At 35.2% G+C, this 19,179-nt stretch overlaps 1 protein-coding gene across 1 annotated transcript; it reads right to left on the minus strand.

Moving 5' to 3' along the window:
• Positions 1 to 6,221: 6,221 nt before the first annotated feature.
• LOC122023225 (aminopeptidase M1-B-like) lies at positions 6,222 to 12,092 on the minus strand. The gene is made up of 13 exons (XM_042581300.1): positions 11,823 to 12,092; positions 11,588 to 11,736; positions 11,394 to 11,496; positions 10,275 to 10,461; positions 10,096 to 10,189; positions 9,687 to 9,840; positions 9,355 to 9,459; positions 9,143 to 9,259; positions 8,411 to 8,527; positions 7,750 to 7,932; positions 6,595 to 6,874; positions 6,399 to 6,520; positions 6,222 to 6,323 (listed from the first exon to the last, which is right to left on the minus strand). The coding sequence occupies exons 1-13, from the start codon at positions 12,090 to 12,092 to the stop codon at positions 6,222 to 6,224; spliced, it is 1,983 nt and encodes a 660-aa protein (XP_042437234.1).
• Positions 12,093 to 19,179: the final 7,087 nt, after the last annotated feature.

Here is a 19,179-nt window from a genome sequence, read left to right on the forward strand (position 1 = left end):
TGTATATATATATATATATATATATATATATATATGTGAAACATATTCGGAATCTAACGAAGGCCAATACCCATCACTATGAAAGTTGAACCAAACTGTATTGGAAACAAACAATCTAAGCAAATCCAATGGACTTGCTTTGTTATGGATCCACCATTATGAATGACACATGAAAAAGAGAATGAATAAAAATCATTCAGAAGTTTTTATCCTAAAATGATCATTTAAATCCACTAGCTGACCCCAAGTAGTTGGGATTAACACAACTAGTTGTTGCATGACAAGTGTGGAATTTAAAAGGAAAATTCTAATATTAGTCATCGCATCAATATAATAAAATCAAATCTTACCTTCATGATATGCCTACACAAGCAAGACATCAGTACTTCAACAAACTAAATTGCCTTTTATGTCTCTGGCTAACTAAAGCCAGGATAAAGGACACAAGAACACAAAAAAGCATTTTAATAGTTAGATCGTATGACCGAAGGGTGTTTATGGTAGGCTGCCCCGCTAACGGACGTCTACTGGATCATCTTGAAAGGTGAAGCTAGTCTCTACAAGGAGGTGGGATAGTTGAATGCATTTAGTTCCTACACTTTTATGTGAATTGAGTGGTGATGTGCTCCTGTGTTGTATGACTGAGGGGCGTTGGTGACAGGCTGCCCCGCTAATAGACTTCATAGGTATCATAACCATTTAATCGCTAGAGGTGTAGATCGAAGTCTCTTGCCAGTTGTCTTCTACAGGAGAAAATTGGCAACTTTCAACAAATGCATGTCAATTGAGGATTTGAATTTAAAAAACCATGCTACATCAATGAATATCATAATGAAACTGAATTTCTAGAACACTCACCAAACCATATACTTCATTTACATTCCTAGTTCTACTTCTAGTTGCTACTTAGTTCATTTCTTACCTTGTTGATTGTTTAGCTAATTCTACATGAGACATCTTTTATACTTATAATCAGTCCTTATGGGATCGATATCTTTTTATTACTGACGACGAAACCGTGCACTTACGGTTGCGTAATAGGCTGTCGTCTCTCTCATCACCAATGAACCACCTCCTCCCTCTCTCTCTATCTTTCTCTCCCTGTAGCCAACATTGCCTCCGGTCTTCTCAGCGTAAAAACCGTCGAGCAGCCATACCGCCTATCACAAACTAGTCGTTGCCTCCTTCCTTCATGCCCACCGGCCAACCGTGGCTCCCCCCTTCTCCCCTACTCTCTCTCTCTCTCGCATGCGTGGTGGTCGATGGTTGCGGGTAGGAGGGGCATCTCCCTCTCCACGCCAACCGCCAGCGTTGCTAGGGAGCCGCTTCCCCTCGTGCTGCCTCCAGTTGTCATGTCCTCTCTTCTCCACGCCATCGCGACCAAGGGGATGACTGGCCAGGAGCTCTAGCCATCAAAGCTGCTGCCGGCGCTATAGCTCACCGCAACGTCCTTTTCTTCCTTGCAGCCCCATCCCCGGAAGCTTTGACCATCGCTTCAGCTGCTGTCAGCGATCGTCGTCACCCTTCGGGTCACCGGCAACGCTGCCTCTGTCTCCCTCTTTTCTAGCGTCCACAGCATCCCTCTTTCCCCTTAGGCTACGTTTGGTTGGGTGTAATGTAATCTTACTTGTAATGTAATCAAATTTGTAATGTAATGTAATGTAATCTTGATTACATTACTACGTTTGGTAATGTAATGTATATAATCTTTGATTACAAGGATGATTATATTCTTTTATTTGGTGTCCATTATTTTTTATAAAGAATGTAATTCGTATTATTATAAAATGACAAAAATATCCTGCGACCTCTACCGATGGTCGCCGCACCTCTGCCAGAGCTTACGGCGACAATCGTCGGTGGCGGCCGACGGTGGTCGCCGGCGATAGCAGTGGTCACCGGTGGCGGCGGCGGGCGGTGGTCGCCAACAGCGGCGGCCGGCGGTGGTCGGCGGCGGCCGGCGGTGGTCGCCGGCGGTCGTGGATGGCAGCCACGGTGGACTAGGGGTATATTCGACATTTAAATTTTGGTTAAATGGTGACCTCGTAATGTAATCCGATTACATAGTATTTGCTTTGTAATCCAGATTACAAAACTTCACTACCTTTTGTAATCCAGAGTATATTACATTACAAGTTTAAAATTAAACCAAACAAAATAATCAACCTTGTAATGTAATCCTGATTACATTACAAGGCAGATTACACCCTACCAAACGTAGCCTTAGTGTTGCTCCCCTCACTGTCTCCACGCTGACGCGCCTCTCCCTCTCTTGAGCATCTTTCTCGCTCCATCGCCATATGATAGTCGTCCCTCAGCGCCAAAGTCGACCATCTCGACCCGCTCCAGCACCTAGGGGCACCATGGTTGCTTACTACAGCCATGGCCTTCACACCGCAACCACTGCCCCTCCACATTATGGCTGGTTGTCACCTTCTTTGAGAATCTGACGCTTATCCAATGTAGATTCCTCATCCTTGTATGTCTCCGACCTGTGTGCCACTATTGTGTTTTTGTCCTTCGAGTTGAAATTTTGTTCCAGTCTTCATGTTGTCTTGGCCTGCATGTCACTAGTACCTCCCAGCCTACATGCTGCTAGTACCTCTCAGTCCGCGTGTCGCTAATACCTCCCGATTTGCATGTCATCTTCCAGATCTCGGTCTTGTTCGACTATGTACCATCAAATCCAGCTCTTCCTCCGGCTTAGAACCATCTACCAGGACGGATCACGCCAACTCGAGCAGCATCCCGACCAGTTCACTGATCCATTCGAGAGTGCCCCCCTGGACCAAGGTACGTTCTCCATTCTTATCCTATACGCACTTTATTATTTTATGTCTTAGCTTGTTACTTATATATTTGTTGGATATGCCTCGAGTATCGGAGTACCAGACACCGGGGCAACCAGGTCGCTGGCTATAGGTAGTGTTGACCAGAGGACTTCTAACGAGTTGGTCAAAATAGAAGTCATCTCAGCATACCCCCCCCCCCTCCTCCTCCGAGACGTCGTAATTCGGTCAACATTCCATCCACCTCACCTAACGATCAGTCTGGCTCAAATTCCGAACAGGATCACTCACTAATTGTCATCTTTGAGAACGATTTTTTATTAAAATAATTATAAAAAAAATAAAAAATAATAGTTTTAGCATAAAATCAGTGTTATTAAATAAGAATTTTATAATTAGTTTAAATGGAATTATGCTCTTAGGTTTTCATAAAATATGATGTGTATAAAGAATCATTGATGGTGGTTAAAATGTTTTGATTATTTTATATTTATTGTTAGAGATTTTTACATTATTAAATATATATTAATTAAACAACTTTTATGTACTAGTAAATTTTGATGATATTATATGAAAAAATTATCATTTCTTTTGCAACAACATGTTGATTCCCATATTGAACCCAAACAATATAGCATCTTTATATATATATAGTAAACTTTCTTTTTCAAAGAATACATTAGAGATGAATTGGAAATCCTTATATGAAATACAATAGTTGATCATGCTAAAATCCCTTCCCCACTATAGCCTTCAATGTGTCGCCAAGTGTAGAATCATTTTTCACACTTTGAGCCCATCTTTCTTTTATCATGACTTCGTTAAAACTTTGCCGCAAGGCTTTAGAAATTGAAGGATTGCTTCTGCTAGCAAAAAAGTCTAATATTTCTGTTTCTTTCTCACTCGTCCCAAACTAAAAGTAAAATAATAAAAAACAATATTAGCAAAATGATACACAATATCATTTTAAATAAAAAAAAAATAAACGATTAGGTCACAAACCAATTTCACAATATATGAGACCACATAAGGTAAGAACACTTCTGACCATTTCTTTTGTATTTTATCATCCCAATTTTCCTGTAAAAAGATAATTAGTAACTATAGCTTAGTCGAGTAATATAGTGATCAGTTATTTCATAAAGAAATAAAAACATTATGAAAATGAAAATTATATGAGCTCCAATAATTTATGAAGATATTATATTTGCTAATTGAGAATGAAACCTACAATACTAAAATAACAATTTTTAAAAGTAATTATTTGTTATTAAATACTTGTAAATTATTTAATTCTATTGACAATGTTTACTATGCTTACTTAATGTTGATATGTACAAGGTCATAAATTTAGTTAAACATATCACAAATTTTGCTTTTGGTATTACATAAAAATATTTAAAAAATCTTTATAAAATGATAACATATTTTAAAATTATAATTTGCAATATTCTTATATCTAGATATATCACTTTTGTGTCAATTTTATATTTTAGCTCATAACCTACTGTTGTAGGCAAAGTATCAATAGATTTAATAGAATTTCATACAACATTTTTTAAGGAGATTTTTGGAAATTATGATATGTGATAAGGCATCAACATATGTTATTTTAATAACGTTCAATTTTTATCTTATTAATCAAAAATAATAAATTAGAATAAGTTAATTGCATTAAAATTCAAATATTAATAGTGCTAAAAATGAAGTTGAATTTTTTTAAAAAAGTGCTTATAGTTTATAAAATGACTATTGAAGATTCTATATCAATAAAACTAAATTATTCCAAGTATAAAATAAATGTCAATCTCTATAATTTAAATAATAGTCATTATAAAGAATGAAATAATAGTGTGCACAAAAGATAAAACTTTAAGAAATTTTTAAATGATCCTTTTGATTTGTACTATATGTATTTTATATGAATCATATAACTAAAATAAATTAAACTAGATAATATGTAGACATTGAACATAAAAATAATTTCAAGCAAAACTACAATGGCTATTTTGGTTTCTTTAAAACATACCTTTAACCATCTCCATGCAATATCCCTACCTGCTTGCTTAACGTTATACAAGCCACTTTTTAATGCATCTAGAGGTTGAACCTTGAAAGTAAATTTGAAAATAGTAAGTTTAAGCATGAGGAAGAACAACATAAAAGGAACAGTAATAATGAAAGAAGTTACCTCAGACGATAATAAAAAGTTAAGCGATTCAAGGAGTATATTTGGATCCAGACATCTTGTAAAACATGCTAAAGACCAATCAAAAGCTTATTAGTTACAATTATGGGGTAACTAATTAGAGTATGATAAAGTTAGATAGTTCACATACATAAAATGAGTGTTTTTTCACTAGCATCATCTGCTTCTCTATAGAGCTTTAAGAGAAATTCATAACCCGATCTATTGGTGGTGGTGACCGTTTGCATTATAGAAAGATATACAACCTATACAAATTCATTCAAAATGAATGAATAGAAAAAGGGATGTAATGACTAATGCTAAAAATATCTTAATTTACCTTTTTAATATCTGGGGATAGTGCAATTGTACTTGTATTACTCGTGAAAGGTTGTAGATGCTCAATTGCATAATTTATAGTTTTCTCATGTCCAAGAAGTACAAAGGTATTTTGTATTTGCTTTCTTAAAAGGGTATCCGATTGACTTTCATTTTTTCTAGCATCCCAACCCAACTTGCTGAGAAGTTGAACATGGTTAGTTAAGAAAGAGAAATTAATAATATATACGAGAAAGAAATTCAATTGTTTTTTTAAAAAAAAAAATCTTTGTAAATATAGCATTTCTTAACCACATAAAATAAGTCCATCATAGTTCTATATTATCCTATGCTTGAAATTTGCATCTCAAAATCAGTTGATTTTAAAAAATAAATAAAAATGGAATTGTGACAAAGAGTATATGACAAATCAAACTTAAACAACTTCAACTGTAGTGGTATCGAAGCCATAAAAAATAAACCCACACTTAAATTTGATCCATAACCATATTAGATGAAGGCAGTAGCAAATCACAATTTCTTATAATAGTACTCATGAGTAACAAAATTAAGAATTTAATATCCAATAAAAAAGTAGTTTGCATATCAATTTTAATAATTTAAAAAATTAAAAGCCAAACTATGCGCATCATATTAGTCTTAACAAAAATATGTAGATGAAACTATTTATTGTCTAAATTTCAAAAACTAAAAGCAAAGAGAATTCAGAAATATTAAAATCAATATCTATTACCAATTAATAAATATAGTTGATGTCACCTTTTTTTTGTATCATCTCTTATTGTTTCATAATGTACTTTATTGATAAATAACTAAATTATGTAAATATAAAATAATTTAAAATACGTATGCCACTAAAAAGAAAGGAAAAGCTATAAAAGAACATAATTTTAAATTCGATGGACTTACTCTGCATGCGATTGGAGAAGATTAATAAAGAGTAATTTAACATCATTTGAAAGTTCAGGTTTAGCATCAGCTATTAAGTCTACGATAGTTAGACCAATCTGTCAAAGCAATGGAAGAGGATCATGACCAAGATAATATAAATGTAATATAAAAGAGTTGGGAAATGAACTTACTGTGATAATATGGTTTAGAATGAGTTGATTAGCCTCTTCTCGATAAGCATTTAATAATAACAAGAAAGATGATAATGTTTCCCTACTAGCTTTGCAAAACAAAAAATAATCCTCCAAAACTCCTACATTAGAGATAAGTATAGCCCTTTAGACATCAAGGATATTATAAAAGCTCATAATGGTGCTACTAACGTACCATATCTATCCATTTGGTTTAATTGATTCGCCTCTATTGCATTTCTTAGCCTGGTTACAAGTTCATTATCATAATGCACTTTGTACAATCCTCCTTGCTTGATATTCAATTTGATCCAAGCATTTTGAGAATTCCCTTGGTTGTCTTGATCAATCAAATTCAACTTTGCAGACTTTGAGTTTAATAAAAAAGTTTTAGTGGTGTCATATGAACCATAGGATAATGTAATAGGAATTATCCATTGACTGTCATCGAAAGATCCATCCAGTAAAAATCGAGACTGCAATTAAAAAAATACATATTGTGTGTAACTTTTAAATTTCATACTAAGAATCAAAGTAAATATACTTATAAATTTAAGGGTTAAATTTTAACTGAAATTCAAACAAATTCCATATATACTCAAATACTTCATATTTAATTTAAAGCTAATGCATCTAGTCATTATTAGTCCAATGTAATACATAACATTCTATTATCAAGAAATTGACTTTGACTAACTACAAGGCAAAAGAGATAGATAATCAATTAACTAAACAAATACAAGGTTTAATATAGTAGTACTGAAGTTGGGGGTTATCATCCAAGTCAACACTTTAATTCAAAATACTCTAAACTATAGAAATAATTATCATACTCAAAATAAATAAGTCATGTATAATTCTTAGCTTAGCTATAAAATATGGTACGATGAAACTTTAGTTAAGATACAACACAAAATTTATAAACAAAAAATAACAAATAAATTAACTAGAACATGTTGCTATATGTAGAAAAGAGTTATAAAATTAACATGCAAAACTTTTAATCTTCTACAAATATGAAATTATGGCAAAGAATAAAAAAATCACCATACTTAACACTAGATTCTTCATTTATTATCTTGATACTACATACTCCTTTAAATCTAGTTGTTATTCTTGTTACATATACATCATTATTGAAGTATAAATCATAGACAGAATCCATTACTTTTGAATCATGAATCTCAAGTAAAGCTCATTAACTCTTATAGTACTTACAACTAAATTAGCACAAGGACTTTATAATTAGCTTGCACATTGATGACAAATTTTATATGAAATCATTACTAAATTATCAAATTTTAAAAAAAAAAATACATCACAATATAAATGAGGCTAGAAGAAAACAAACCTGATTAATTTCTAAGACATTTCCTGTAAGCATCACATTTATGACAGGATATCCTTCTTGCTTTGTCCAAGTAGACATCATATCGCCAATAGGTTCATTAATTTCCTCTTGAATAACATTCCAAAGGTCTTCAGTTTTTGCATTGAGGTATGAATATCTTTTAATATATGCAGCTAGTGATTTCTGAAAATGGTATTAAAAAATAGATTAGGTATATTTAAATACTTTACCACTTGGAAATTCTTGCAATAGAAAAGAAGCTAGATGAAAAAGAAAATCCGAAATAAATTAGAATTTATTTCTTAACCAAATGAAATTATATTGTGCCATAACAAAATGAGTTAATTAATAACTAAGCAATGTAAATTCTTCATATCTTTTTAGTTTAGTTTGGAAATTAAGAAACCTTCATTATTTTTTTGTACGATCTTCAATTAAGACAGCAATATCATAGAAGCTAGGTCTTTAGGTCGTAGGAATTGGTTATTAGAAATTAAGTATCAAAGAGGTGTGATATCTTAAAACAAAAGCAACCAATCCATGCCTATATCATGTTAGATACAAATTTTAGAAAGTTAGTAGAAGACCAACTTAAAGAAGTCATAATCAAATGATAACTAAATATAGAGCTAGCATTGTAAATATTATATGCAATTCTAACCTGAAGAGATTCATCTCCAATGTAACTTTGAAGCATTCGAATAACCAAGGCTCCCTTCTGGTAGGTTATTGAATCAAACATTTCCAATGCTTCAATGCCAGATGTGATATTCAGTACCTGAACAATGAAGTGAAACATAAACCGTCATATACAATATTGAAAAAAGAGAAGAATATTAATATATATTTTCAACACAATTAACTCCTTTAGAAAAGAACCTTGCATGATACAAATTGAAAACAATTAAGCTAAGGGTGCATACATTTATCACTTTTACTAGGTGAATTTGAGTTTTACTAGAGGATACACTTTCCTATTAATTGTTGGGGCTTTTTCATGACAAAAGAATCTATGAAGATGAATAAATACAAAAAAAATAAATTATAAATTGTGTTTCTAAATGGTATACTTCCAAATATTTTTAAACTTTATTACGTCTTCCCATTGTGACAAGATTTTAAATACTATTTGGTAGTAATTAAAACTAACATGATAAATCTATAAACTCATCTTGGTTCTTATGTTTATCACTATAATCCAATATTTTAATAGATATGCATCCAATAAAGCCAAGTGTCCACCAAATGATTTAGTTATCATAATATTGAATTAGAAACTATAAATAATTCCTAAGAACATTGTGAATGCACATTAATATTGGAAAGATGTTATTTGATAAGTGCTAAAAGATAATGATAATTTGCGAAGAAAAATAAATAAAGAGAATTATACCTCAATAGGATGAGAATCAGATAATGCATCTAATTCTAGAGTTGCAGTAGTATCGTCAAGAAGTTGACTCCACTTTTCCCATTCAGGAAACACATCATCTATTACTAAATAACTCATCTATTTTAAGATGAGATAACGAAGATTCATCAATTTTATATTTTAAGTAAATAATGTAAAATGCACATCAAATATTGAGGAATGATGAAGAGTACCCAATCGGCAAACCCTTCATTTAGCCATAGATCTGTCCACCATTCCATTGTCACCCGATTCCCAAACCATTGATGGGCTAACTCATGTGCTACTATTTCCGCCACCTAAAAGAAATTTATTGTCTTAGATTTTTTTTAAAAAAAATCCATATAAGGTAAATAAAATATTAGTTAAATTTGTTTGCTAAAAGAACACACAATGAAACCTATTAGACAATTATAATTAAAATTTGACAAAAGAAATCTTTCTAGTTGGATTACCTTTGGGCATGAAATAAGCATATATAAAAATTCTAAATATAGCATAAGAACATTATAGCTAGATTGATAACCTGTTGTTTAACTTTGACAGATGAGCTCAATTCATCGTAGAATAAATAGTCCTCACTGAATATTAGCAATCCATAGTTCTCCATCCCTTGCTCTTGAAAGTTAGGAACAGCCACCAAATCCAACTTGGGAAGGCCATAAGGAATAGAGAAATATCTAGATATTAAGAGAAAAAAATAGCTCTTTGTCATTTTTAAAAACTTTGAGTCTTAATAAAATAATTCAATCTAAAGACCTAAGAGAGGAATCTATAGAGATTCTAAACAAAATCTAACATTATGATTGAATGAAACAATTCTAAAAAATAGTTAGCAATTAAAACATGAAATATAGCTCTTCAATAGTTTGTATTTTAATTTGAAGAATCTAGAAGGCAATTATGTGATAAAAATCAAGTGGTAAGTATTATACCCTTTCAAAAAATCCAATGTCTTCGTAGTAAGATCTAAAGCAAATTTTCCCTGATTGCTTTTACCAATCCGTGTATAAACACGGATTTTTAGTCCTAAATAAGTAACAAGGCACATAATTGTCAAAGTAGAAGAAAAAATATTATAAAAGAATTGAAAAGGATAAGAAAAATTATATACCATCAGATGAATATGTCTCTATGTAGTCCAATGAACCGACAACAAAAGCAACCAAGTAGGTGGACATAATTGGAGACTCTTGAAAATAAACTGTCTTGACAATACCATTATCATTTTCACTTATCACAGGCATGTTTGATAGTGCAACCAACTTGGATGGAACTTCCAACTTTATTGTGAATGTAGCCTATATTTAGTTTAAAGAAAACAATTAATATAAGTCATATATCTAGAAAAGTTCTTAGAAGCTTTCAATCCAAAAAAAAAAAAAAAAAAAATCATAGCTAGACTATATTGTATATTGTATGTTTCTTAAAAATTCCATCAACATCTTATAAGATATTGTTACATAAAGTTGCGCACCTCAAGTTGACTCAATAGTTTATGGCTTGAGCCCAAAAACAAGATAAAAGGGAAGTGGGCTACTTGAAAAATAAAAAAAAATGAAATTTTATAGAATATTATGCTGCATTATATGAAAATAATTCATGAGAGAAAAATGAAATTTGCTACCACAAATGCATAGATAAATTTTTTGATAGTGTGGTAAATCAACAATAGCTAAGATTATTTTTTTGTTATTCACTAAATTTAGAGTTATAAATAAATCTAATATCTAATATTGAGTCATTTCTTTTAGAGTAATTTTTTTTCTAATTAGTGAAGAATGAAACTCTAGAAGGAGAAGTTGTTAAAAAAAAAAGGTAGTGAAGAATGAAACTTTGGATGCACAAGTTGTAAATCTAGTTAGTTTCATTATTTAATAAAAAATAAATTATATTAAATTCTATACATAATTACATAGAAGTGAGAACAAAGTGTTCTCCTTTAATTTGTTTATTTTGGTCTTTTTGTTTTGGGATTTACGGTCATTAGGCATTTCTTCTTAATTGTAGCAACTTGTTAATGTCGCCATTTTATATTTGCCTCATTTAGGCTACTATTTCATGGGTATTTTTTTAATGACTCTTAACTTTAGTAATCTATACATTATTCATAGAGGTTCCACCAACACATGAATTGAATAATTTATCAAACATAATTTTTAAAGATTACTAAATAATTTAACAAATAATAAAAATAATAGTATGAAAACTAATAATTTAGGTTAAGAAGGACCTTGAATGCTGGTTCATCCCAACATGGAAAACAACGTCTAGCATATGTTGGCTCGAATTGGGTCAAAGCCATAATTTGTGTTTCTCCATATTGCTCATAGGTGCTACAGAATACATAAAACAATTGCTTTGCTTCATGTAATATAATAATGAAATAAAATTAATTTCCTAAATTGAAATAATAGAATGTTGTACCTTCTATAAAACCCCCTTGATTCATCATTTATGATACCACTATATTTAATGCTTAGAATGCCTTTCCCAATTGGAAGAATGCCATCGAACCCTAGAATTAGGATCTCGTCATCTTTGACCTCGACAATATTCGAGGGATGCTTTAGCTCCTATCATATATGTCCATTGCAATTTAATAAAATTGTAAAGGAAGATACTTTGAATTAAGCATGAAACACTATATATGTTTCCTTACCTCTCCGCTACCTCCAAAAAGATCACCACTGAACCAAATAGAGCTTTGCTCAACTACAAGGTCAACAACATTAAGTACAAGGTATTTCGTGGGGGAGACAATATCTATCGTGATCTCTATCACACCCAAGAAAGTAAAGTTGGATAAGTCAACATTGATAGATAGATTATAGTTATGAGGGATCGCGAATTTTGGGAGCCGTGCTTGACCCTTGAATTGTTCGACATTTTGTTGCAATTGTTCCGTCTCCATCATTTCTCTTTCATGCATGACCGCTTGTGAATTTTGGTGATAAAAGAGGAGAATCATGATTATCAATCTTTTTATTATAATAAACATAGGGAGGGATCTAAATGGAGTCATGATTCAATATTTAGGTACAAATAATTAATAAGGTAGTAGACGAAGAAAAAAAAAGAGAAAAATAAATGAAATTAGTAACTAGTTAAATGAGAAATCAATATTGATCCATCCAAAAATGCTACCACCAAGAGGATGGCAGCTAAAGATTGAAGGATGATGAATGGATGTAGAAAAAGTTTTGCTTCATCTTATTTATACAAGCATGGTAGCTAATAAAAGTACGTTGAAAGTGGAGATTTTTTTGTCGAACCATACATTATTGAACGACTCACATTACTTATAGTTTTCAACACAATTATCAAACAAATAATTAATAAAAATAGTAACTAAATTCAGACTATCAATTTATATTTGTAGTGGACTATAGCGACTAATTGTTGTTCTCGTAAATGGATCTTGATATGACCTCACGTTGTTTATTGACAGTTTACTGAACTGTCCAAAATAATGTGTATTTAACTTTCAAGATAGTTGTTTTCTATAATGCCTCTCCTTTATTAACAATCAACTGTCATAATTCATGAGTCAATTGCTAATTAAATTTTTTATCCATTGTATGTCAAACTTTCTAATGAGCTCGTGAGAAACATTTTAAAGATGCGCCAATTTTAAACAACATTTTAAAGATGCGCCACCATCGTGAGTAACATTTTAAAGATGCGCCAATTTTAAAAAACTATAGCTCTCTATCTATGTTATAAAATCCTCATGTGAGGCCATAATTATACTTTGGATGATATAATAAGTACAATAAACTTGATTTGGATCGTCTTTAAAGTGCTTAAAGTTATCAGTGAGTTTTAACTAAAATTCGACGATGGTTAAAATTCGTTGATCACCTTACAATGTCTAAAATTTGAAGATATTCACATGGTGAACGAGGAGAATGCTAATAACCCTTTGATAGTATTAGCAAATTATAATTATAACAAATCTAAATCTTTTAATGTGTCTGTCAAATTATCTCAAAGTTGTGAAGATTTCAAAAGTCGGCATCTCTCAATTTAGATTGTGGAATATAGGTTCTGGGGCATGATTTGTTGGATCGAAAGCGCTAGAGGGGTGGGGGGAGGGTGAATAGCGCTCGTGGCTTTCACTCGTTTCGGAATCAGAAAATGTTCAAGTTAAAGCAGCGGAAATGATAACCAGAATAAGCACAAACACAGAGAGACACCAAGGGTTTACTTGGTTCGGAGCCTAGGGCGACTCCTACTCCAAGGCCCGTGATCGAATATCGCTTTCGGTGGACAATCACTATCAGTTCGAAAAACTTTTACAATCAAGGATTGCAAGTGCTGAATAAAGAAATGGTACCGACAATACACAAGAATTACGAGGTCGTCAGTTGTCGAAGTAGAAGCGCGTGTTGGAAGCGTTCGGAGAGCGTTCAGAACCACCGGTTGTTCTGTTCGAGATTGATATCTGGCTGCTTCCCGAGGCTCCTTTTTATAGGCTCTGTCATGTTGATCCAAATCCCCAAGTCTCGGGATCAGGCTTGACCCGAGGCGGATCGGTTGACCGATCCCTACGTTCGGTCGACCGATCAGGCAATCTCCTCCTATCTGATCCGCCCGATCCGCTCGCTCCGCTTCGATCTAGTCAAGTCTAATCCGGGGTTCGGTCGACTGATCCCGCCGTTCTGTCGACCGATCCGCTTCTCTGACCCAATCAATCTGGCCTGATCCAGTCGTCAATGATCCTTGGTTCGATCGACCGATCATGAGGTTCAGTCGACCGATTCTCTGCTCGAGCCTGGTCTAAATTTTGGAAATCTGATCTATTGGCTTTGGGGTTTCAGTCGACCGATCCTGTAAAATATCGAAAATAGGCGAATATTAATAAGGGAATTTTCTGGAATTTTCGGAAATTTTTCGGGAATTTTTCGGAACTCATACAGACGAGTTAACGGGGATAAAAAATGGGGTCCGGAAAAGCCTGTTTAGGCTACCCCATTCAAGCGAGGAAATGTTTATAATTACATTTCCTTTTTCTTTTTATTTTCTTTATTTGTTTTCTTTTTCTTTCCTCGCCGAACCCCGCGCGCCCCTTCTTCCCTGTTGCGATCTCGTGCCCTAACTGCCGAGGCGGTTCCCTCTCCTATCTCTTCTTCTCCTCTGCCGACGCCGAACCAAATCCTCCTTTCCTTCCCGAGCCGCCGCCATAGCCGATACCGCACGAAGCAGTGCCGATCGCCTTCTCCACTCGACGGCGCCGATTCCCCAGTGCCGGACGTTGTTCCTCCCCGTGCCCTAGGTCTATGCTTCCCTTCTTCCTTCCTGTCCAAGCACCGACGGCGCGTGAGCCACTGCCGACACCCTTCTCCCCTTTGTGCTGCCATCGACTCCCCACAGCCGACGCCTTCCCTCTGCCCTAGCGTCGGCCGTCGTCGCCTGTGCCCTAGCACCGCCGGGTGTCGCACCCCAGCCCTAGTTCTCTGGCCGACTCCTCTGTGTGCCGCTCACCATCGCTGTTTCCTCCTCTATGCCAGCCACTGAGCACCGACGTTTCTGGACCTAGCACTGCCGCCGAGTTTGCTTCGCCGACGCTGTGCCCTAGCACTGTCACCGGCCACAGGTTCGATCCATCATAGATTATAGGCTTTGTACCCTAGCTTTGATTGGAGTTGGGGTTGTATGATCCGTGATCTTCATTGCTTGAGCTTCTGTTTGATCAGTTTTGATTCCAGCAGTGATTCCGTTCGTGAGCAGAAGACAGACTTGCAGTGGGCTTATTTTAGTTTTAGCAGCGAGACAACCCTTTTTCGGCTGTGAATTGAGGTATGGTTTAGGGTAAGTTGTTGGTTTAAAGACTACGAATTTTGGGTGTTTGATGTATAGGTCAGTGGTTAAATCTAGTACCAGCCACAGTTTTGGCAATAGGTGCATCCTCGACAAATTAACGACAAAGTATACGGATTTGGGTGAGTTTTTGGAATTTGGTAAATTGCAGGCTTGTGATACGTTTTGTGGTGAATTTGGATTTACATGGTTAAATGTTGCTCACCTTGATCGTTAGGGTTAATGGAGCTAATCCTAATTGATTTTGAGTTCAATTTAATTAGGGTTCTTGAAGGAAAATACTTTGGTTTAGCTATTTTGCTTATAATTAAATTTAGCTAAACTATACGGTTTATTACAGGACATTGATTCGAGACGAGTATCTCAATTTGTCGGACTGGACCATCTCGATTGGAGGCGGGTACTTTGACTTATGTCTTTTGATAAGCATAATAATGTGTTTAACATATAGCATGATTGTGTTTTCCATTTGTTTCGGTTGGTCACTACATGATCTACTACATGTTTGCTTGTTTACTCGTAATGCACTGCATGTTATTATTTACCTGATCATACCTGCTTTATAGGTAGTGACACAACCATATGATACATTATGTTCAGGACCTAGGGTTTATTTGATACCCTATCTGTTTGTGTACCTTCCATTTGATTCATTATCTTGTAGTACACATTTTATACTTATGTATAGAGCATGATATGCTATTCGTGATATTGCCATGTTTAGTGTCATGCATCATCTTGCATGATTGCATGCTGTGCGATTGTCTGCTCCATTATTGTTGAGCACATCGCCAGTTACATGTATCTGTACACACCACAACTCATGGGTTAGTGGTATATCAGACAGGTGTGTGACAGTTCTGCTGTTTGACTCCGTTGGTCTGGTGACTCAGCGTGGTAGCCGGCAGATAGTTCCGCTCTGTTTGGCTCCGTTGGTTTAGTGTAGCAGCGTTGTAGCCGGCAGGCAGTTGGACTTTGTTTGGCTCCGTTGGTCCGCTCATGGGTAGTGTGACTCAGCGTGGTAGCCGGCAGAGAGTCCTCCTCATCATCGTGTACCGGGAGATGAGAGCATTGCGCTCCCCCATTTATTATTTCGGGGTAGGAGTATGTGAGTACTCCGACAGCATCCCATCCACTCGGTCACTCATCAGGGGCAGTGATGTCAGAGTGTACGGTTGTCACAACTCTACCCACTCGGACTCACCATTGTGTGTGAGATGGCTGACTGGCGTCAGGGGTGACCATGTCATTGACATCATATGCATGATGCATTTATTGTTTGTGTTTGCTGCATTTACTTGCTGCATTTATATGGATGCATATGATTGACATGCATACAGGATTATGACACCCTCGGTTTGACGACCCTGTTACCTTTATACCTTGGTCCTGGTTAGTACAGTTTTCTCCTATTTTTATTTCAGTTGCATTTATTCTTCTCGTATTCAGGAGACTGTACGCATGATTAGTGTTGTCTGTTATTTACTTTATTATGCATATCAGTTGTTACCCGCTGAGCATTGGACTCACCCCCGCCTCCGTTGTTATTTTCAGGTTGATGCTGTCAGGAGGCCGTTCTAGTCGCTAGTCCCCATTGCACATAGTGCTAGTCCTCTGCTGATCACGAGTCGTTATTTTAGTTTTCTCTATCAGACTATGTTTTGGTCTTGTAATGTTTTACTTATGGATCTTGTATGGATTCTTATCGTTGATGGATTTTGGTACGAATTGGATATGTTTTACTCCATGCCTGCCTGGACGGCAGAAGATGTGAGTTTGTCGGATTTGTGTTTTATGAGTGTAGTGGAGTAGGAAAAATCGGATTTGAGCTTTACAAGTGTAGTTGAGTAAGGTTGTTTTCGAGTCATCGTATTACTGTTCTATTTGTTTACTATTAACTGCGTGGTGATTGTTTTATTATTGTTATTATTCCAGTCGCATGTGGCTGAGGTATATAGTGATTGTAGAAAGTTTCAGATTGTCCGCCATACAGGGGAGATGCTGCCGAAATTTCTTTGAACAGGGACTCCTCCGGGGCGTGACAGATCCCAAGGTTCGGTTGACCAATCCAGGTTAGATCTAACACTGCATAAAAATTTTAGTCACCTACAAAACAGAGTTAGAACACAACAGATAATATACAAAAAATAGGTTTGACAGTCTTTGGACTGTCCGGTTCTGACTTCGGATTTCCATCCGGAAACCCTAGTTTGAACCGACGCCTACTATTCCCTCTTCTGGGGAACGCGTCCTCACCTACTCTGCTCAAGAGAAGTTACCTTTTGCCAGTTCGGTCCTCCAGACCGACTGGACTTTTTCTCGGTGCTCGAATCTTCCGATCTTCATGCTGGACGCCCGCTCCACGACTCGTCCAGACTTCCACCCGGTTCGCGACACCTGGATTTCCACCTAGGGTTACCGCCCCCTAGAGTTTTTGCCCGAAGCTCCGACCCGCCAAGACTTTCTGCCTAGGGTTACCATCCCCTATGACCTAGGGTTACCGCCCCGTAGGGTTTTTCCTTTACCTAACCGCAGCTAGGGCTTTTGCCTAAGTGACCTTAGGACTTTCCTGCAATCTCAATCAACATATCAGATAACAAAACAACTTAACTTTGAATCCTTTGCCATTATCAAAACTCGGGTTCGATCGTCGGATGCTTCCCGCACCAACAATCTCCCCCTTTTTGATTATGACAACCGAAATTCAAAGTTAAATAAAAGAAGGATACCATAAAGAAATGTTATTAAGCATAAATTCATGAATTTTGTAAAAAGCTCCCCCTTTAACAGAAGCTTACAAAACTCCCCCTTAATAAAGGCTCCCCTTGAAGAAAAATTTCAAATCTTGAATTTTCTTTGACTTTTTGACTTTCTTTAAATTTTCTATACTCTCCCCCTTTGCCATATATCAAAAAAATAAGCGAAGGAGTAAAGGATAAGTTGAGTATAAGGCTTAGTTTGTTTTGCGAAGTAACAACTTTAAGAAGGTAGAAGAAAGGTTTAGAAAATAAACTTTGATAAACACTTAGTTTTTTTTTTTTTTTAGAACTTGATTTTCTTGAATAACTTTTTAGCTAAGTGAAATTGCTGAAGAGGGATTAAGAAAAAACTATTTTTGACTTTGTAGAGTAACTTAGCTGATTTTGAATAGTTTTGAAAATTTTAAGTTTTGAAAGAGTTTTTAAAGGAAAACTTAGTTAAATTCGGAAAACCCTTTTTGAAAAATTACTTAGCTAAATTTTGAATGAGCCCCTTTTTTTTTTTTGAAATACTTAGTTAAATTTGAGAGACAACTTGGTTTTTTTTTTTAAAAAAAAAAGATATTGATAAAAGCTTAGTTAAGATAATAAACAGTTTAAAGCTTAAGACTTATTTTTCTGGATAAGGATAATTAGATTTGCTTTAACTTTTTAAAGAGTTTAAGTGTTTAATCAAAAACTTGGCTTAACTCCACTCACTCCCCCTTAATTAATGCCAAAATAAATCCCTGGGGTCCAAGAGTCCAAGCATGAGTAATTTCAATTCCTTAGCCATATGTCTAACCATTAGCTATTCACTATTTACCTAGAGGGCAATAATTTTCACTTGGTTAGTCAAGTTAAGTTGGTGATCCAGTTTGTAACGACCCGACCCCTTGGCCCCTTGGGCGACCCAACTGGCGGCCCATTTGGTGGCCCCTTGGCGGTCCCTTGGGCGGCCCAACTGGCGACCCCTTATGTCGTCGATGTTGGTTAGTCTTAGGAAAACATACCGGTTCCACTGTACAAAATTTTTTTGTACAAGTGTCGAACCTTTCCTTAAATAACCTATTGTGTTCTTTAGAAGTTAAATTAGGAATCACAGACGGAACTTAACATCATTGATTCCAAATTTAACTTATCTGTTCTTAATGATTTAGATTTGAATCGTAAGCGGAACCTAACACTATTGATTCAAATCTACCTATGTTATTAATTCCATTAAATATTAATTTCTAAAATTGGCTTCCAGGACTGCATGGCGAGGCACATGACATTCTTGGATATGGGAGCAACCACCACCGCCTAGACAAAGCCTTTTAAGGAAAGCTAATATTTAATTTCCTTAAATAACTCTAGGTTAACCAAAAGGAACAATCGAATCACAAATTCAAAAAAGAAGAAAATGCAAACTCGAAAAACTAATTCGAAAAACTAGATCTAATTCCTCTTGTGTTT

The sequence above is a fragment of the Zingiber officinale genome, chromosome 9B (genome assembly GCF_018446385.1).
Source record: "Zingiber officinale cultivar Zhangliang chromosome 9B, Zo_v1.1, whole genome shotgun sequence".
In the NCBI taxonomy this organism is placed as follows: domain Eukaryota; kingdom Viridiplantae; phylum Streptophyta; class Magnoliopsida; order Zingiberales; family Zingiberaceae; genus Zingiber; species Zingiber officinale.

What these genes read in the sequence shown, in the direction of transcription:
- LOC122023225 (XM_042581300.1), bottom strand. Translation starts at nt 12,092, where the DNA reads ATGCATGAAAGAGAAATGATGGAGACGGAACAATTGCAACAAAATGTC. An exon ending in CTGATTCTCATCCTATTGAG is followed by an intron (nt 8,528 to 9,142) that starts GTATAATTCTCT and finishes TTCATTGTTCAG; the next exon opens with GTACTGAATATCACATCTGG. An exon ending in AAACCAAATGGATAGATATG is followed by an intron (nt 6,521 to 6,594) that starts GTACGTTAGTAG and finishes TCTCTAATGTAG; the next exon opens with GAGTTTTGGAGGATTATTTT.